At 48.1% G+C, this 20,018-nt stretch overlaps 1 protein-coding gene across 3 annotated transcripts; it reads left to right on the top strand.

Annotated features, from left to right (window-relative positions):
- The first annotated feature begins 295 nt into the window (after positions 1 to 295).
- VPS33B (VPS33B late endosome and lysosome associated) lies at positions 296 to 19,663 on the top strand. 3 transcript variants are annotated; one of them, XM_055326300.1, is made up of 23 exons: positions 296 to 696; positions 3,744 to 3,824; positions 4,202 to 4,263; positions 6,071 to 6,120; positions 6,318 to 6,385; positions 10,774 to 10,819; positions 11,830 to 11,924; positions 12,197 to 12,301; positions 12,682 to 12,778; positions 12,970 to 13,047; positions 13,152 to 13,225; positions 13,496 to 13,582; positions 13,765 to 13,855; positions 14,280 to 14,354; positions 14,614 to 14,678; positions 14,798 to 14,852; positions 16,483 to 16,529; positions 17,108 to 17,240; positions 17,854 to 17,927; positions 18,443 to 18,544; positions 18,722 to 18,797; positions 18,904 to 19,020; positions 19,288 to 19,663. In XM_055326300.1, exons 1-23 carry the CDS (start codon positions 601 to 603, stop codon positions 19,365 to 19,367), a joined length of 1,854 nt encoding a protein of 617 aa, XP_055182275.1. In that variant the 5' UTR covers positions 296 to 600; the 3' UTR covers positions 19,368 to 19,663. The 3 variants fall into 3 exon arrangements, with proteins under 3 accessions (XP_055182275.1, XP_055182276.1, XP_055182277.1); XM_055326301.1 differs by lacking the exon at positions 19,288 to 19,663 and having other exon boundaries at positions 18,694 to 18,797; XM_055326302.1 differs by lacking the exons at positions 296 to 696; positions 3,744 to 3,824; positions 4,202 to 4,263 and having other exon boundaries at positions 6,102 to 6,120; positions 10,774 to 10,964.
- The last annotated feature ends 355 nt before the right edge of the window (positions 19,664 to 20,018 follow it).

The raw sequence follows: 20,018 nt of genomic DNA, 5'->3' as shown, positions 1-20,018 counted from the left end.
ACCCCCAGTGGGTTTCGCCCATCTTACGAAGTTCTGAAAACCTCGCCAAAGTGCCCAACCCTTGTTTGAGCGAGCTAATTGAGTGTACCTTTAAAGATTAGTTTAGGGTGTAATCCTCATGATGGGGACGCTGCCTTCTGGCCAGGCAAGAGACCAGAGCGTTGACGCGTTGCCTCCCGTTTTCAAAGGTCCCTTCCAGGCCGCCGTCCCCTTCCCGATAGGCTAAGTGCTGGCCGATCGCACGAGACTTCCGGGAGGTCTAGGAAGTCGTTTCTCTCTCTGGCAGGAGGCGGGGTCTTTGCCGCACGCCGCGAAATCTGTGGGTGTAGACTGGATTCTGGCTGCAGGCGGAGTGGACCAGGGAGGGACGGGTGGGTCCCGCGGCTGCTGTTCTGGACGAGAGTCCTCCGAGGCTGCGGCTCTCTGATCGAGAGGTGGCCATTCATTCGAGCGCAGGAGCGAGGGCCCCTCCGGGGGCTCTTTCGCACCGTGCCCAGGCTTGAGGGAGCACCGCCCCGCTCGTACCCCGGGCTGCTGCCGACCTTCTCTGAGCGGAGGGCGTCGCCCTTCTTCCACCCCGCTGCTCGGGTGCCCGCTGCCATGGCTTTTCCCCATCGGCCCGACGCCCCCGAGCTGCCTGACTTCTCCATGCTCAAGAGGCTGGCCCGAGACCAGCTCATCTATCTGCTGGAGCAGGTCAGTCCCCGCCACACCTGGGGCCTTTTCTGCATCAACAGTTTAGCGCTCACTGGACGCCTAATTCTTCCTGAGCCCCCTTGATCTTGTTCCAGGCCCTTGGTATTGTCCCTTGGAGCTTCTGTGGCAGGTCTTGGGTGAAGCATTTAGGGAGGAAAAGGAGAGGGCAGTAAGAGCCGCTTGGGACCTAGCAGAGAGTCCCAACAATGAAGTCACTTCTTTTTGGTATGCAAGGGAGACACCAGTTGTGCCCCGCATCACTGGGGATGGAAAGATGGTTAAGACATCTTTGTCCTTAAGGGTCTACTCCAGTAGGAGCCCTGTAAAACAGAGATTACCACACAGGGGGCGCCGTCTGGTAAATGGGTGATAGGTAGGATGCCAGAAGCGTTCAGAATAAGCAGGCATTCCTAGCAGGAATGATCTGGGAATTTTAAGGAGCTGGATTGTGAAAAATAAGCATATTTTCCTTGGAGAAGGAGGAGCATATTCCAGGCAGATGGACTGGTTTGTAGGAGCAAAGTTGAGGAACCAGGGAAGGACAAGTTGTATACAGGGAGGAGAGCTATCAGAAGTTAGCCAGTAGGCATTAGGCAGCCCCTGAAGATTCTCTTTCCCCATTTAAAGGGTGAAGCAATACTTGAAGATGATTATCTGTGGGTTGGAGTAACTGAGCAACAGGAATGCTAGTTAGGAGACCATAGATCAGGCAAAATTAGTGACCGTGGGGTTGAAGGGAAAGGATGGATTTTTAAGTCATGGTAAAAGGAATGTCAAAGATTTACTGATTGTGAAGGTTGAGCGAGAAGCAAAGCTGAGTTTGAGATTTTTATTGTGTTAATAGGAAAACAGCGTTGTTGCTATAGTTGTAATGCATTATGTGTATATTTATTTGTTTAATGTCCACATTCCCTACTATATTAGAAGGTCCTTGAGAACAAAGAACGTGTCTGTTCTGTTCAACGCTGTGTGTACGCAGGGAGTACCTAGCTTTGAGTTATTTACATAGCATGTATTTAATAAATATTCTTTAAATGAACATTGAATCGAAATGAAAAAAAAAAGAATTAAAGGGACAGGTTGACTGGATAGGGTGAAGTGAAGATGCTAGTAGGAAATACTGCTTGCAGCATCCAGCAGATAGAAACATAGAGCCGCAGCTGGGATACAGATGGGGACTCAAAAGAACCTCGGAGAACTCAGGGGAACCAAGTTTTATATCATTTATATGCCTCGTCATGATAGCACAGTGACTTACACATAAAAGACTCTCAAATGTGTGAGGAATTGAAAAGAGATGCTACTTAACACTGCTAATAAGTGAGAAGCACATGAAAGAGAGTAAATGAGACCAAGGATGGGTACTTGTACAGGGAACTCAGGAGGAGCTGCCCACAAGGGCAACTCACTGTGGCCAGTGAAGGTGTCTGTGCAAGAATTTGCCCTTCATGCTGGCACTTTTTCTGACTTAATTCTTGTTGACAGGACTGCTGGTCTCTCTTGAAACCTCAGAATCCTCTTTGACTCTCCTTCCCCGCCTCACATTTAACTGAATCAGTTGTTGAGTCCTAAGGATATTTCCTCACACCTGACTTTATTTTTTATTTTTATTTTTTTTTACACCTGACTTTAGAGATTATAACACACATTACAAAGAAGATAGTAAGGGAAAGTATAAAGAGAAAAAAAATCACATCTACTGAACAGATACAAGCACTGTTAACTGTTAATTTCTTTCAGTATTTTAAAAAATTCTCTTACACATTCCATGTATCCTTAGTATATTTTTGTTGACCACACCACTAGCTTCGATCAGGTCCTCATTCATTGCTCCACTTTTGGTCTGCTTGGACTGTTGCTTTAACCACGGAAGTGGACTCCCTGCCTCTGATTTCTCATGTCTCCAATCCATTACATCCACAGTGCCCAGATTTATCTAACTAAAACTTCCAGCTGAGTGGCTGCTTCAAGGCACAAAAACTTTCTGTTTTCCCTTGTTCATAGAGGATCAACTCCAAATTCCCTAACCAGACTTTGGGGTCCTTCATGCTCCAGTTCCAGTCACGTATTTCAATCCTGTTTTCCACCTTCCCCCTACATCAAGATTTCCTGGTCTTGGTGCCACTGACATTTGGGGCCAGCTAATACTTTGTTGTGGGACTGTCCCATACACTACAAGACTTTTAGCAGTATCTCTAACCTCTACCCACTAGATGCCAGTAAAACCCCCTGCCCCAAGTCCGATAACCAAAAATGTCTCCAGACAATGCCAGATGTCCCCATGAGGCAGAATCATCCCTGCTTGAGAACCATTTCCCTACACTTAACCTTATGCATCAGCCAAACCGAATTGCTTGTTCTGTCCTTACTCTGTCTGTGGCCTTTGCTGGATTGCCATCTTAGATCACTGCCAATGCCCTCCTCATTTGTCAAGACCTAGTTGAGAGCTAACTTCTAACCACTTCCCTCTCTTTGCCACTCATTGTGACCCCTCATTCCCTGGGCAGATGAGACACAGCAGCAGTAGAAGGGATGCAGGAATCAGATGGCAGGGATTTGGATGGGAGAGTGGATGGGTGGGTTTGGACTGTTCTGGGCTAAGTTTTCTGCTTTGAACATGGGTTATTTTTGTAATTAGAAGAAAAACACTACTTAAACAGAGGTGACAGTTGAGGGGTTGCCAGATGCAAAGGGGGGCTTTGTTTGGTGTGGCTTTGTCCAACAGGCAATAGAGGTTATTAGGAGGCAGAGTGGAGAACAGAGCAATGATGCAGAGCAAGGTCATGGGCAAGCAGGAGTGTTGAGGATTTAACCTTCGAGAAGGTGAAGTAACTTTCCACCGGTACAGAAAATGAGAAGACAAACTAGGCAAATATATAAAGAAATGTCCACTGTGGATACAGATAATAAATAAGGTGTTGGGGTAAATGATACGATGCCTAGGGTACCTCCAACTCAGTTTGTGCTTTTATTAAGCGGATGGCTGGATGAACTCTCAGCTGAGGGAGCATGTGTGACCTATGAGTGACCCAAGGTACTGTTTTCAGCTTCCAGGAAAAAAGGACTTGTTCATTGAGGCAGATCTCATGAGCCCCTTGGATCGGATCGCCAATGTCTCCATCCTGAAGGTACCCGCCCCCTTTCCCAGTGGACTTGGGCTCCCCTTTCCTCATGAAGCAGGTTTTTTTTTTTTTTTTAATGTTAATAAATGAACAGTACAAATTACTAAGGAGTGCCTGCCCTTTTAGGTAAAATGCAGGGTAGCTGCATTGGGTGGACAAAGGGGATTTGATGTTGTTGTTTGGGTTGTTACTGAATTGTTTGGTTTGGGTTTTTTTTTTTTTTACCTATTGACAGTTTGAAGGAAGTTCAGTGGGATGGTTGTCAGGGAGGCAGTTTGATTCCTAGAAGTAGCATGAAGAGGAGCCCTTACAGAAGTCCTCTCTGTGTCCTGCTGTGGGTTTCCAAGCTTTTATTGCATTGTCTTGTTGGGTTCTCTCTGTAGCAACACGAAGTAGACAAGCTGTACAAGGTGGAGAGCAAGCCAGCCCTCAGCTCCAATGAACAGTGAGTGTCTGGGAAAGTTCATCTGGGCTCCAGGCTGGAGGAGGTCCCAGCACCTATGCCTCCTGTCCATCCTTGGCTGGGATCTGGCACCATATTTGTGATGTGGTTCACCTTCCCATACTTGCACAAGTTCATGCCTAGGTTATGCTGTGCCGTCTTAATTGGTCTTCCTTCTGCATGTTCTCCCTTTCCTGTCCTCTTCTCTCTCTAATCCGGTCAGCCATCTCTAGCGAGATTGATTAATCTTTGAAAAATATTTTCTTGGGGATCCCTGGGTGGCGCAGCGGTTTGGCGCTTGCCTTTGGCCCAGGGCGCAATCCTGGAGACCTGGGATCGAATCCCACGTCAGGCTCCCGGTGCATGGAACCTGCTTCTCCCTCTGCCTGTGTCTCTGCCTCTCTCTCTATGTCTATCATAAATAAATAAAAATAAATCTTTAAAATAAAAAAAAGAAAATATTTTTCTTTTTTTTTTATTTTTATTTATTTATGATAGTCACAGAGAGATAGAGAGAGAGAGAGGCAGAGACACAGGCAGAGGGAGAAGCAGGCTCCATGACAGGAGCCCGACGCGAGACTCGATCCCGGGACTCCAGGATCGCGCCCTGGGCCAAAGGCAGGCGCGAAACCACTGAGCCACCCAGGGATCCCTGAAAAATATTTTCATTATGCTCTTCTCAGGAACCTTTGAGGCTTCCTTTACTTACTGATTAAAGTCCAGATTGCTCACCACAGATTCCAAGGCTGTCTCTAGTGAGGCTCACATTGTCTTTCCAGACTGGTCTTTCATGTGTCCCTTCAAGCCTCTGCTTGACACACACTTTCTTTTCTTTTTTTTAAGTTGTATTTATTTAAGTAATCTCTACACCCAATGTGGAGCTTAAGCTCATGACCCCAAGATCAAGAGTCACATGCTCCATTGACTGAGCCAGTGGGGCAACCAACTGTGTGCACATGCCTTTGCCCTCTGGCCATGCCATTCACTCTGCCTGCCCTTGCTGCTCCTGCAAAAAATACCTGGCCTAGGGGTGCCTGGGTGGCTCAGTGGTTGAGCATCTCCCTTCAGCTCAGGTCATGATCCTGGGGTCCTGGGATTGAGTCTTGCATCAGGCTTCCTGCAGGGAGCCTACGTTTCTGCCTCTCTCTGTGTTTCTTATGAATAAATAAATAAAGTCTTTAAAAAATCGCTGGCCTTCAGAGCCCAGCGCCACCTCCTCCATGAAGTTCTGTGTCGCCATCCCAGTCCAGGGTTTCCATGGTGTTTAGTATTTGTCCTGCTCACTTGGCACGTAGTCACAGACAGCCTGTTTTTGGCCTTCATTTTTATTTTTTTGTATTTTTCAAACTTAAGTAATGTTCATTCTCCCCTTAGAGGAAAAAGTTCTCCTGGATACATGGAGAGTACCTCCATGAACCCCTATTTGAAAAACACTATTTTATATACTATCTTGGAACTTTTTTTAACACTTGACCATTATTATGCTCCATACATGTGTGTATCTTATTTTGCCCAGTAGATTGTAAATTATGTGAGGGCAGGAGCTCCTGGGGCCCACATGGGGCCCATAAGTACCCGCAGCACCAATGTACCTCTCGTACTGAAGGGAGTTTTCTGTGCATGGTATGTGGTAGGCCAAGAGAGCTGGCATGGCTTTGGCTAGGATGAGAACTATCAGCCTGGCAAGAAGAGCAAATGAAGAGTTGACATTGTTTCTGTTTCTTCAAAGCTGCTATCACCAACTTCATGATTTTTCCTCACTGAGTTTTTTTGTTTTGTTTTGTTTTGTTTTTTCCTTTCTCTTCCACAGGCTGTGCTTCTTGGTCCGACCTCGCATCAAGAACATGCGATACATTGCCAGTGAGTATGCCATGGCGCTACGTGTAACTAAGACCTAGGAAAGAGTGGCCAAGATTAAGGGCCTAGGCCATAAGGACCTTTTAATGAGAAAATATGGTTCAAATTGGCCATACCACTTGAAGAGGATGTCTACTTCCTTGCTTCTAGTCTTAACAAAGGGCCCGTGATTTTCTAGGTTGCTTTCCTTCTGTCTGTAGGTCTTGTCAATGCTGACAAAATGGCTGGCCGAACTCGAAAATACAAAGTGATCTTCTGCCCTCAGAAGGTGAGTTTGGGTTCTGGTGGGAGTAGGGGAGGGTAGATCAGGATGAAAGGCTGGGAAGGGGCAAGGGGCCAATAGCTGTGTCTCCCCCAAAGCAAATTATGTGTGACTGAACAAAATACCTATTCCTGTCTTGTAATAACGTGGTCTTGATTATTTAGCAGAGGGCCTGTTGTCAAACCACCCCAGTTACAGATTGTGGAATTGTGAGAGGGAGTGTCTATGTAGACTTCTTCTTCTGAAGCAGAACCTGCTGTGTATCCCTTCTAACTCAGATTTCTGTATAGTAATGTGTACGATGTTATGGCATTCCAGTGATTTTGTCCCTTTATCCCTTTAACAGTAAGTACAATAAATCATTATTCCTCCATGCTCATTCAAGGCATGTGACCAGCTGCCCCTGGGATACTAGAGCCATACTAATGTACTTTGGAAAAGCCTTTTCTTACACAAAAAATGGAAGCTTAGAGACCATTTTACTCTACCCCAGCTTTGAGGAGTGGAGGGAAGGAAAGCCCACAGTCAAGCAGGGAGTTCACATCTTCAGGCTAGGTCCCTTCCATCTTTTTTAGCTCAATAATTGTAGTGTTTGGTGGTAGTTGCATTGCCGTTCCCTGATACCATCAAGTTCTCTCACTCCCATGTCAGCAAGGTGCATTATAGGTACATCCTCATCTTACATACAGGGCCTGCTTTAGGCCTATAAAACTATACCAAGTAGTTTATGCTGCATGGAGAGCAGATAGAAAATAAAGTTGAAAGGACAGAGATTTGTTCTTTTTCTTTTTCTTTTTTCCCTTTTACTTATTTTTAAAAGATTTTGTTTATTCATTAAGACAGAGAGGTACAGGGCAGCCTGGGTGACTCAGTGGTTTAGCGCTGCCTTCAGCCCAGGGTGTGATCCTGGAGACTCGGATCGAGTCCCACGTCGGGCTCCCTGTATGGAGCCTGCTTCTCCCTCTGCCAGTGTCTCTGCCTCTCTCTCTTCTCTGTGTCTCTCATGAATAAATAAATAAAATCTTTAAAAAAAAAAAAAGAGAGAGAGAGAGAGATACAGAGAGAGAGAGAGACAGCATGAGCATGGGGAGAATCAGAGAGAGAAGGAGAAGCAGAGTCCCCGCTGAGCCAGGGGCCCGACTTGGGGCTCAATCCCAGGACCGGGAGATCATGACCTGAGCCAAAAGCAGGTACTTAACCATCTGAGCCACCCACGCACCCTGATTTATTCTTTTCCAATCTTTCCCAAAAAACTCTAGAGAAAGTAGAAGCAGTAGCTCAGTCTCCAAACACTAAAGCTAAACTGGATGTGAATCCTTGCTTTATCATTATAACCTGTGTGATCTTGGATAAGTTACTTACCTGCTCTGTGCCTCAGTTTTCTCATCTATAAAATGGAGTTGATAGTACTTACCTTTTTTTTTTTTTGACATAACAGGGCTGAGCATGTTACTTTTTATTTATTTTAATTTCAGTATAGTTAATATACAGTGTTTTATTAGTTGCAAGAGTACAATATTGTGATTCAACAATTCCGTACATTACTCAGTGCTCATCACAATGAGTTCAGTCTTGATCCCCGTCACCCATTCCTCCCATCTCCCAACTCACCTTCCCTCTGGTTACCATCAGTTTGTTCTCTCTAGTTAGGAGTCTGATTTTTAGTTTGTCTCTTTTTTTCTTTGTTCTTCTGTTTAAGTTCCACACTTGAATGGCACCATACAGTATTTGTCTTTCTCTAACAGACTTAATTCACTTAGCATTATACTCTCTAGCTCCATCCATGTTGTTACAAATGGCAAGTCCTTACCTCTTTTAAATGACTTTGAGTTTTTGTTACAAAATCTGGTGAAATCACAGGCTTATATTGTTTTCTCATCATGTAAAAGAAATAAGAAAGAGCTAATGATCTTCCTTTGAAGATCATTTGAAGATTTGTAGCACAATCTTACTGCTATTTATCCTACTGAGAAATGTATCAAGTATAATGTCATTACCAGGGCAAGAAATTATTAAGTAAGATAACCAGTTGGAATTACAGGTTACTTTAAATGTTACTAAAGGAGCTGTGGCAATAAATTCTAGTTCTTGGAGTCTTAAAAAAAAAACAAAAACAAAACTTTTTTTTTTTTAAGATTTTATTTATTTATTAATGAGAGACACAGAGAGACAGAGACAGAGACAGAGACACAGGCAGAGGGAGGAGGCTCCATGAGGGAGCCTGATGCGGGACTCAATCCTGAGGCTCCAGGATCACGCCCTGGGCCGAAGGCAGGAGCTAAACTGCTGAGCCACCCAGGGACACCCCCCCACCTTTTTATTTTAAGATTTTATTTATTCATGAGAGACACACAGACTTTTTTCAAATTATACTTCCAACGACAGATTTGTTCAAAGAGGGAATAGAACATGTTGGTAATAGTTTTAAATAATCCTACAAGCCTCCCTATTACACAGAAAAACAAAATTGGTATTTTTTTTTAAAGATTTTACTTATTTATTCATGAGAGAGAGAGAGAGGCAGAGACAGAGGCAGGAGAGAAGCAGGCTCCATGCAGGGAGCCCAATATGGGACTCGATCCCAGGACTCCAGGATCACGCCCTGGGCCGAAGGCAGACACCAAACCGCTGAGCCACCCAGGGATCCCACAAAATTGGTATTTTGATGAATTTTCTCCATCTCATATCCTGTTTAATTAGATTCTTTGACTTAATTTTATATCATAACACAATCTCCCTCAGTAGCTGTAAAGAAGAGGGATTCTCTCTCTCTTCCTGAGACTCCTTTTGTTAATTATGAAGATTAGCAGTTTTGATCTGGGCTCTGGGATTCCCTTAGCACTAAAGTGGGCCTACTATTTCAGTTTCACTGACAGAACTCAGTGAGGGACAGGGCACCATCTGGCTCAGTCTGTAGAGCACGTGACTCTTGATCTCAGAGTTGTGAGTTTGAGCCCCATGTTGGGCATAGAGCTTACTTAAAAAGAAATGAGTGAGGAATGAATAGGATTCTCTGTGTAAAATTAGGAGCATGTAGCATTAATCTTCCACATCTCATGGAGTCATCATGACGACCAAGAGAGGTAATCTTTATAAAACACTAACGGTGATGCCTAGCACATATTTTACATTTAATGCATATCAACTGTTACCATCATCGTCTTTATCAGAGGAAGTGTTCCTCCTTCTTCATCATTTCACCTTCCCACTTATCTCAAAGGAAGAAGTGACCCGGGCCTCTTCCCCTCCTTGATTAGCCATTCACCTGTGTTTCTGGCCCCATGCCCACATTCCTTCTCTACTGTCATGCTTTGTTGGGTAGATTCTTTTTTTTTTTTTCCCAAGATTTTATTTGTTTATTCATTAGAAACAAGAGAGGCAGAAATATAGGCAGAGGGAAAAGCGGGCTCTGGGCAGGGAGCCCGATGTGGGACTCGATCCTAGGACCCTAGGATCACAACCTGAGCCAAAGGCAGAGGCACAACCACTGAGCTACCCAGGTGCCCGTCAGGTAGATTCTTTGTCTTCTGTCTTCAACTACATTTGTCCCTTCTAAAGAATTCTTCCTACTTCATGTCTTCTCCCAGTTAGGGGCTCTCCCTTCTGTTGAGTGAAGAGTTCTTGCTGTCACTCTCCTGCATCCTCACTAGATCCCAAACCCTTGAGGGCTCTGTTGTCAAACCCAGTGATGCCTGATTCCCTCCGTCCTGCCTAATGTCTCTGGCATTTGACACTGTTGCCTGTTCCTCCTGAAACGGACCTTTGCTGCCTTGGGAGGCACCGTGTCCCCCGTTCCTGCCTCTGTGTCATCTTTCTGTCTTCCCTGTCAGGTTGTGCCCTGTGCACCCTTTTAGTTTGCTGTTCCCTGGAATCCTGTCCACAGTGCTCATGTCCCTTTCTTTGTGTTCTCTCTTGGGCAAACCACCCACTTTAAATATTCTGTGCCATTCACCCCTGGCCTGGATCTCCAGATCTCTTAATGATTCCAGGGGTCCCCTGGACCCATCCTCCCCTGACCTCCTTCCACACCAGTGCCCCTTCCCTGCTGCCTGCCCCACCTCCCCTGTTTCTGGGGTACATTGGGCCCTCTCCTACATCTGAGTGCGGGACTCACCCTTCAGGGACAGCTGAAATACCTTCTTCTTTGTGGTGCTTTCCAGTCTTGCAGGGAGGAAAGAGCTATGGACTTAATACCTAAATAAAGTGGGTAAGGGAAACAAAGCACTGGGCTGAATTGTCCCAGTGGTCCTTCCTATCATCCCTATGAGTCCATGTTCTCTTGTCTCCGTCACTGGGTCCAGTAGGTGTTGTCCTTGGTGCCCACAGAGGAACACCAGAAAGATGAAAAGAACAGAAAAGAAGGTGGTCACCAGCTGCTCCCTCTTGTCTTTCAGTTTCACGCATGTGAGATGGTGCTGGAGGAAGAGGGGGTCTATGGAGGTGAGAAGAGGCAGCCGCAAGTGGAGACGGGGAGAACATAACGCTATACCCCCCCCCACTCTACATGTTGGCCCTGGGAGGAGGGGAGCTCCCCACCAGGGGGAGGGGGACAAGGCCCTGAAGGGAAGGCTGAAGGAGACGCCAGGTACCACCATTCCTCCGTCCCAAGACTCCCCTGAGAAGACTGCCTTCTCTCCCTCTGTGCTGCATGCATCGCTGACCCGAGCACGGAGCTCCTGCTGCAGATCCTGCCCTAGTGCCAGAATCTTCAGGGCCTTCTGCAGTCAGCCCCTTCCTGTCTCCTCAGCCTCACCGTGTGCAGCTCCCTTCTCTCTCCTGACTCTCTATCCTTCAGCCATGGGCACTTCCCACTTGGTTTTTCTGTGGCTTAGAATATTCTCCGCCCTCAGCTTTTTTTTTTTTTCCATACCAAAATCTTACTCAAATTCGAAGCGTAAATATTGGCTCTTTAGGGAAGTCTTTCCTGGACTCCTAAACTTTTCCTCTACCCTGCATAGCTGAAGTGGAGGTTCGATCCCTGAACTATCTGTGCTCCCAAATTGCTGTTATACTTGTTTGGAGCACACCTAGAATGAGGTGTATCTGGTGTGTTCCTCTCTTACTAGATTGGAATTCTCTGGCAGAAGATGGGGAGCATGTTCGTTCCATTCACATACCGCTGGTGCTCGGCCTAGTGCCTGCACACATGTGGCTTCCTGCCAGTATTTGTTGAGTAGTGAATGAATGTCCCCTCAGCACATTTGGTGGGTACTCAGATGAAGACACATTGCGTAGCAGGCTGTCATGTGCATGTCTCTTTCTGTTAACAGACCATGGACTCCTTTAAGGCTCAGGCTGGGTCTTACTTGTCTCTGAGTGTCCTGTGCTCAGTGTGGTGCTGGGCATGTGGCGGTGCTCAGATGTTTCTATGTCACTGTGGCAGACCCTCTTTCTCCCGCCATGGAGCCCCATGCCTTCCATGGGGAGGCTGACTTGCCCTGTTCCCACAGATGTGAGCTGCGACGAATGGGCCTTTTCTTTGCTGCCTCTTGATGTGGATCTGTTGAGCATGGAGCTGCCAGAATTTTTCAGGGACTACTTCCTGGTAAGTGCAGGGTCTTTGGGTCTTGGCATCGACAGGCAGGGACAGGTGGGGTCCAGTGAGCTAGCAACATTGATGTAACCTTCATGCCATTCCTATAATTTATCATGAGGGGAGAGCATTTTGTGGGTTGAGTGCTACTGGTTGCTGTCCACCAGTAGGGGCCAATCAGAAAGCTTTCAGGCAGTCCCCACACCCTGCCTTCCTGCTCCAGGGTTTCTAGGGCTAGCCCCTTTCCAGATGGGTCTGTTGGGTTGAGCCATATCTCCGTGCAGGAAGGAGATCAGCGCTGGATCAACACTGTGGCACAGGCCTTGCACCTTCTCAGCACCCTCTACGGACCCTTTCCTAACTGCTACGGAATTGGCAGATGCACCAAGGTGGGCACTAGCAGGGCCCTTGTCCCAGTAGCCCCTATTTTACCTGTTCTCTGCCCACCATGGACTGCCCACAGGTATCTGCAATAAGATGCAGATTCTTTGGCTTGCTTTTATTGTTCCAGAATAGTTCCTCAGAGAGGAGGACTTGTGTGACTAGCACTCCTGAGTCTTATATTTGGGGGTGGAAATCGTCCTTCATCGGCAGGGGAGAGGTTGGGAGGGGTGGGCCCAGATGGATGTATAGTGGGTAGTAGTGTTAATAGTGAGCTCCCCTCAGCTAGTGCTGGCTGGGGTCAAGGAGAGATGTTACGTGGAAAAGAGTTGGTGGGGCTGCAGCAAGGACCTGGACACCAGACTGAGATTGTCTTGGTCTCTGGCAGATGTCATATGAATTGTGGAGGAGACTAGAGGAGGAGGAGGATGGCGAAACCAAGGGCCGAAGGCCAGAAATTGGACATATCTTCCTCTTGGACAGAGGTAAATGCTGCTCAGCACTCCTGTTGTCTTTGGACCCTCAAGGACATGGGTGGCTCAGTTAGGACCATTGGTTCGGGGCTATGAATGCCAGCGTTGACCGGGAGCACGGCGCTTGGGCCCCGTGGCAGCACCTGAGCCGGGCAGCCGCGTAGGTCAGGGAGGATCCTCACGGCTGGGGATCTCGGTTTCAGATGTGGACTTTGTGACAGCACTTTGCTCCCAGGTGGTTTACGAGGGCCTGGTGGATGACACCTTCCGCATCAAGTGCGGTAAGTGGCATCCTGGCAAGGTGGAAGGGGTCCTCGGCTCCTGAGGTCTCTTACCTGGGCCGGGACCTCTGGAGGTCCTCATAGCTGTTCCTTCTGCTCTCAAGGGAGTGTCGACTTTGGCCCAGAAGTCACATCCTCTGACAGGAGCCTAAAGGTTCTACTCAATGCTGAGGACAAGGTGAGGGGGGAGTGGCTACTGGCCGTGGATTGCTGTGGGCCCCACTCTGGGTGGGGAGGCTGAGCCTGTGGGAGATGGATTCCCTGCCAGGAATGAGCATACCCCAGAGCTCAGTAGCTGGTACTTGTCATGCATCCATGCTGCCAGCTCCGCTTTCTCTGTGCTTTTGCTAGAACAGAACACACCTCTTGTGCTCTGGTCACACTACTGAGGGAGGAGGGACTAGTTAGGGTTCTCTGGTAAGTTGTTGCTGGCTTGTTCCCCTTGCAGGTGTTTAATGAGATTCGTAATGAGCACTTCTCCAACGTCTTTGGCTTTTTGAGTCAGAAGGCCCGGAACTTGCAGGCTCAGTATGACGTGAGTTCCAAGCCCGGGGTCCTCTGTTTCGTTTCCCCAATGGCTTCCCAAGGCGGCTGACAACCCCCTAATGCGATGACAACCCCCTGTCTTTTCTCTTGGAATCGGGGAGACTGAGGGAGAGTGGTGGCGTCTCGTGTCTGAGGGCTGGGAGAGCTTGACCTTGTGAGGATTTCCCCCAGCGCCGGAGAGGCATGGACATCAAGCAGATGAAGAACTTCGTGTCCCAGGAGCTCAAGGGACTGAAACAGGAGCACCGCCTGCTGAGCGTCCGTAGGTTTCAGCTGGAGGGGAGGGCGAGGGGCTGCTACAGAAGAGATCTGCCCTGGGAGAGAGCTCTGTTCACCCAGCAGATAATGATCTTGTTTCACCTGAAATGGGACGAAGTGCTTCTGCATTTTGCCTTAAGAACTTTCTATTTTTGGGACTCCTGGGTGGCTCAGTGGGTTAAGCGTCTGCCTTCAGCTCAGGTCATGATCCCGGGGTCCTGGGATTGAGCCCCACATCGGGCGCCCTGCTCAGTGGGGAGCCTGCTTCTCCCTTTCCCTCTGCTGTTCCCCCTGCTTGTGCTCTTTTCCTCTCTCAAATGAGTGAATAATATCTGAAAAAAAAGGGTTTTTTTTAATTTTTCTGGATAATAAAGGCATATTCTTCTAGAACTGGGAATGTGTCTGCTTGCTTTTTGTCCTGTCTGCAGATATTGGGGCCTGTGAATCGATCATGAAGAAGAAGACTAAGCAGGACTTCCAGGAGCTCATCAAGACTGAGCATGGTAGCTGCAGTGGCCATGCCCAGCTCCATTCCATGCTTCTGCTTCCCTTGCTCCCAGCACCTTCCCATCCAGCAAAGATGCCATCTGGCTCCTTCTAGCTGGTGCTGGCTGGATGGAATGCTGGTTCCTGTTAGGAGTCCTGGGGGCCCCTTAACCCACCCCAAGCATGGAGAAAGATGGGGAGACAGACACCTGTTAGCATACATGGCAACAGCTGAGCTGCATGCCCTATAATGTGCTCTCCTCTGCTTACTCCCAGCACTGCTGGAGGGCTTTAACATCCGAGAGAGCACCAGCTACATTGAAGAACACATAGACCGGCAGGTGAGCAGGTGGCCGGGGTTGCTGGGAACGGTGTGCCATGGGGTTGGCCTCCAGAAGGAAGAGGAGAGAAGAACATGTGTCATGAAACTTGAATTCTCTTTGACTCTCTTTCTGGGCAGGTGTCGCCTATAGAAAGCCTTCGCCTCATGTGCCTTTTATCCATCACTGAGAATGGTGAGCCCCTGGAACCAGAGATGCCAGACTGAAAAATCATACCTCAGGGATAGAGCAAATCCTTTTGAATGACAGAGATAATATCCTAGCAGACAGAACATTTCCCAGTAATTTCATGGATTCTTTCCCCTGTAAAATAAAGCAGTTTTTGTTCCAAGTGAGACATACTGAGGCTCTGGGGTGATTCACTGTCCCGACCCTAAACAGGACCACACCCAGGGCCCCCAGAACAAGCCCAGTCACATCTTAGGACTGCAGGGGCACAGCGTAGAATGGCGTGTCTCTCTGTTTCATCCAGCCTCCTGCCTACAGCAAGGTTTCATAATAAAGACAGTCCAGGAAAGGGGTATAGCCAAACAATTTCATAAACGTTTCCAAAAGCTCAGATTCTGCGACCATCTGTGGCACAACTTTTAACCGCTTTATGCAATTTTTTCACCTGTTTGGGGTGTTTTGTTTAAATATTTTTTTTTTGTTTAAAGATTTTATTTATTCATGAGAGACACTGAGAGAGGCAGTCTCGTAGGTAGAGGGAGAAGCAGGCTCCCCTTTGCCTGATGTGGCACTTGATCCCAGAACTCCAGGATCACAACCGGAGCTGAAGGCAGATGCTAAACCACGGAGCCACCCATGTGCACCCCCCTCCTTGTTTTAAATTGGAAGTACAGTTGACACAATGGAAGCTTAGTTTCAGGTGTACAGCACAGGGTTAGGCAGGTATGTACGCTATGCTGGGCTCCCCACAAGTGCAGCTGTGACAGTACTATCGACTGTACTCCATGTGCTGTGCTGTTCATCCCTGTGACTTGCTTGTCCTGTGACTCCGGGCCTGTCCTTCCCACCCCCCCCACCCCTTTTTGGCAACTGGTGTTGCCTGCTGAAGTCCTACAGGTGGGGATGTGTCTTTGAGGCCGCTCTTTGCCCCCAGAGGAGCAGTTAGCTTATTCTACATCTCCTCGATTGTACTTGCAAGCCCATTCTTTGTACCTCACTGGAGGAAATCACCCCAGACTGCCCTTTCGGATCTTATCTGAACACTTGTCCTACTCCTCGGTAGCCTCTGAAGCAGTTTGTGGTGGTGCTGGCCCAAAGCCAGGAGGGAACTCACCCAGGTCCCTCCTCCCTCCTGCCGTGTCCCCCTGCCACCTCCACTGTGAGCAGTGCACCTTTCTGTGTCCCTCCCTCAGCACCCTCACAGGTCAGGGCTCGTCCTCAGAACTCTCAGATCCAGGCTTCGTCTCTCAGTGAGCAAGCTTAAATTTAGGAGTCAGTTTATTTTATTATTTTCATTTTTAAAGATTTTATTTATTCATGAGAGACACACAGAGAGAGGTAGACACATAGGCAGAGGGAGAAGCAGGCTCCCTGCAGGGAACTTGATTCAGGACTCGATCCCAGAACCCTGCGATCATGCCCTGAGCCAAAGGCAAGATGCTTAACCACTGAGCCAACCAGGCACCCCTAGGAGTCAGCTTAGAATCAACTGGCTAGAGCTAAGGTTAACATTTACTGAGTCCTTCCTCCTGATACGGGTGTTTTGGGGCACAAGAGGGTGGGGGGGGTTGGCTATAGATTTCAGGATACCTCAGCTGGTGTTCGCATGAACCTGTCTTCTTTCTCTGATCCTCAGGTTTGATTCCCAAGGATTACCGATCTCTGAAAACACAGTATCTGCAGGTAAGGCCGGGAGAGTGTGCTCTGGAGGGAGCTTGGTGGAGGGAGGACCTGGACATTTCTGAAAGAGGCAGAAGAAGAAATGGCCCATTTCTTGTCTACATCTCCATGTTGTTGCCGCTCTGGCCTCCCTCTTAGAGCATCTTGGGACAGTCAACCTCTCAGCATGCAGAGACCCTCCCATTGCCTTTGACTCCCCCACTCCCTGCTCTCTTGGTGGGTGGCCAGTGCTGGGAGAACTGGAGCCACTGAGCTTTTGGACCAGGTGGTGAGTTCTCACCCCTGGGGCTCACTTGCACTTGAACCATCTTGTGAGGATTTGATACGGCTTTCCTTCCAGATCTTTCTCCAGTCTTACCTCATCTGTGAAGCCCTCCCCAGCACCCTTATGTCAGTAGCTTTCTCTTTTCTCTCATAGTTTTGTGCGCTTTTTTTTTTTTTTTGTCCTTTGTTTGGTGTTTGGGTATTTCTTTAGGGCACAGAATGCATAGCCCTTCTGTCCCTCACTTCCATATTACCTAACAGTATTAGACCTTGGTGCAGCGGATGCTCAGTAAATGGCTGAATTGCATTTTCTTCAGAGCTATGGCCCTGAGCACCTACTAACCTTCTCCAATCTGCGGCGAGCGGGGCTCCTAACAGAGCAGGCCCCAGGGGACACCCTCACAGCTGTGGAGAGTAAAGTGAGCAAGCTGGTGACGGACAAGGCTGCAGGTGAGCAGGGAGCATGGAGAACCCCTTCCATGGCCAGAGTCCTCCCTTCTCACAGCAGCCAGAGCACTCTGGGAGGGAGCAAATGAGCTGGCAAAGGACGATGTGATTCTTCACTCTTCCTGGCATTACTACTGCTTCTGCTAGTAGGAGCATGTTCCCTTTATTGAACACTCAACCATGTGCTGAGAACTGTAGATAAGTTTCTCACTTAATGCAACAAATATAAGTTTATAACCTCCATTTTGTAGATAAGGAAACAGGCTGAGTGAGGTGAACTGACTTGTTTATAGTCTCTCAGTAGTAAATCAGGTTTGAACCCATGTCAGTTTGACTCCATGGCCCCACACACTTCACCGGTGAGCCCAGATCATCCTGTAGACTGCATTGAGTAGATAGCAGGTACCCTGCAGGAGGAGGAAGACTGTGGTGGGAAGAAGGGTGGTGAGTGTCTTGATTGGTTCCAGAGAATTTTGGGTGAGCGGCTCCTCAAAGAGGAGAAGGGTCTTGAGATGTGAGTAGTCCTGCTATTTGCCATTTCTGAATGGTATCGTCTGTGGCTGTGTCACGGAATCCATAGACCTTAGATGAAATCCAGCACAAGTTTCCTTCCCAGGAAAGATTACTGATGCCTTCAGTTCTTTGGCCAAGAGGAGCAATTTTCGTGCCATCAGCAAGAAGCTGAATTTGGTATGTAGAAACAGGATGGATGGGGAAGTCATGGGTCCAGTCCTTGGTGGAGTACTTTGAATCCCTTGGTGGAGTATATCTCTTAGTTGTTGTTTTTTTATAAAGGTCCTTTCATTTGGTAGCATTTAATCATGAGCTTAATCTAATGAGATAAGACATAGAGATTCATTCACTTAATAAACATTTAACAATCACCCACCAATGCCAGAGGATAGGCCAAGTGCCACATCAGTGAGAGACATGTCCCATGTCACCAGGGGAGCTTCAGAGGGCCATCTTCTTTCCAGTCTTTGATAGGGAGCACGGAGAGCTCATTCAGGAGAATCAGTGGGTACTGAGCAAAAGCTTTAATCTTTGGTTATGGATTCTTCTTCTTTTTTTTTTTTTTTAAAGGGCTTTTGCTGGTTTTCCCTTTAGCTGAAATAACTGTTTTTTGGGATGTACTTTTCTTTAACCACATAAAGGGCTGGAGAGAGTAGTTGTCATGTGCCTCACATCATCCCCTTTGCCCTCAGATCCCACGTGTGGATGGCGAGTACGATCTGAAAGTGCCACGGGACATGGCATACGTCTTCAGTGGTGCCTACGTGCCCCTGAGCTGCCGAATCATCGAGCAGGTGAGAGCGACCCACTCCCATTCCTTGTTCACTCTCTGCTTTTTCTTGGTCCCTGGCCTGTCCCAACTTTTAACTACCCCAGTAGCTAACAAGAAATGTGACAGTTGGGCTGCTGTGACCTTCCCTTCCTAAGCCTACTCCTGTCTTAGACTTGCAACTGGTGCTCGTGCCTCCCAGGTGCTGGAGCGGCGAAGCTGGCAAGGTCTGGATGAAGTGGTGCGGCTGCTCAACTGCAGTGAGTTAGCATTCACAGGTGCGTGGCACTGGCCAGTGTGGGCAGGTGGGACGAGCGGAGGGCCGGGGCCACTGCCCAGCACCAGCACACCAGCAAAGACCTGAGTCTGGTCTGATCTCTGCAGACATGACCAAGGAAGACAAGGCTTCCAGCGAGTGCTTGCGCCTCATCCTGGTGGTGTTCTTGGGTGGTTGCACGTTCTCAGAGATCTCAGCCCTCCGGTTCTTGGGCAGAGAGAAAGGTAAGAGAGGGCAGAATGTGGGAGCCGGGGTACAGCAGGCAGTGCTCAGGAAGGTGGCTCAGTGGGCCTCTGGCTGCCACTGGCTGTAGTCAAGCTGTGGGCTGAAGAGCAGTTCCACTGGGTGCAGCAAGTCATCAGGCCCGTGAACATGGCACTGGTGCATCCATGTCTGCAACCTGCTGCCCTGGTCTGGAGCACTTGACGTGGCTTAGGCGTGGGGACCTCTGATCTGCTTAGTCACTGATGCTTGTGCTTTTGGCTCCATAGGGTACAGATTCATTTTCCTGACAACAGCAATCACAAATAGTGCTCGCCTGATGGAGGCCATGAGTGAGGTGAAAGCCTGAAGTTCTTCCTGCCGGGATTGACTCTTCCCTGGACACGTTTCCCAACAGGACACAGGAATTTGGTCCCAGCTGCTAACCAGGTGTCCACCAGCTACCCCACTAAGAGCTGAGGAGCTCAGAATTGACTTGGGACTTAGGGAAGTTATGAGGAGAGCGCTCACTTCCTGCCGCCAGGATATTTCTTTTTTTGTTTATGAAGTATAGCTTGTGCTAAAAAGATACAAGGGGGAAGAGGTATCTTTTGCTAAATCTTGTTTGAGTATCATTGTAAATAAAGCCTCTACTCTCAAGTGTCATGTAGTTCTCGGTGTGCACTTCCATCTTAGTGAAGCACTGGCAGAGGTGGGGAGGGGTGGGGTTTCATGTGTTCTGTGGCCTGGACTCTGCAGCAGCTCTGGGTCTGGTCTGGTTCTCTCCTGAAACTTGCCCTGTACCAGTGTTTCCTCAACCATGGAACGAAGGGGACGGACTAGGTAGATGAAAAGCAATCACCCTCTAACTCTAAAATACTGTGGCTCATCATACTTTATTTTTTTAAGTAAACCTTTGCTCAATGTGGGGCTCGAACTCATGACCCTGAGGTTAAGGCTTGTAGCGTCTCCCAAAAGAGCCAGCCCAGCGCCTCTTGTGATTCATTATACTTTAGAAAAG

Source organism: Nyctereutes procyonoides, unplaced genomic scaffold (genome assembly GCF_905146905.1).
Source record: "Nyctereutes procyonoides isolate TBG_1078 unplaced genomic scaffold, NYPRO_anot_genome, whole genome shotgun sequence".
In the NCBI taxonomy this organism is placed as follows: Eukaryota; Metazoa; Chordata; class Mammalia; order Carnivora; family Canidae; genus Nyctereutes; species Nyctereutes procyonoides.
The sequence above is the reverse complement of the archived record's forward strand: the minus strand, read 5'-3'. Positions and strand labels throughout refer to the sequence as shown.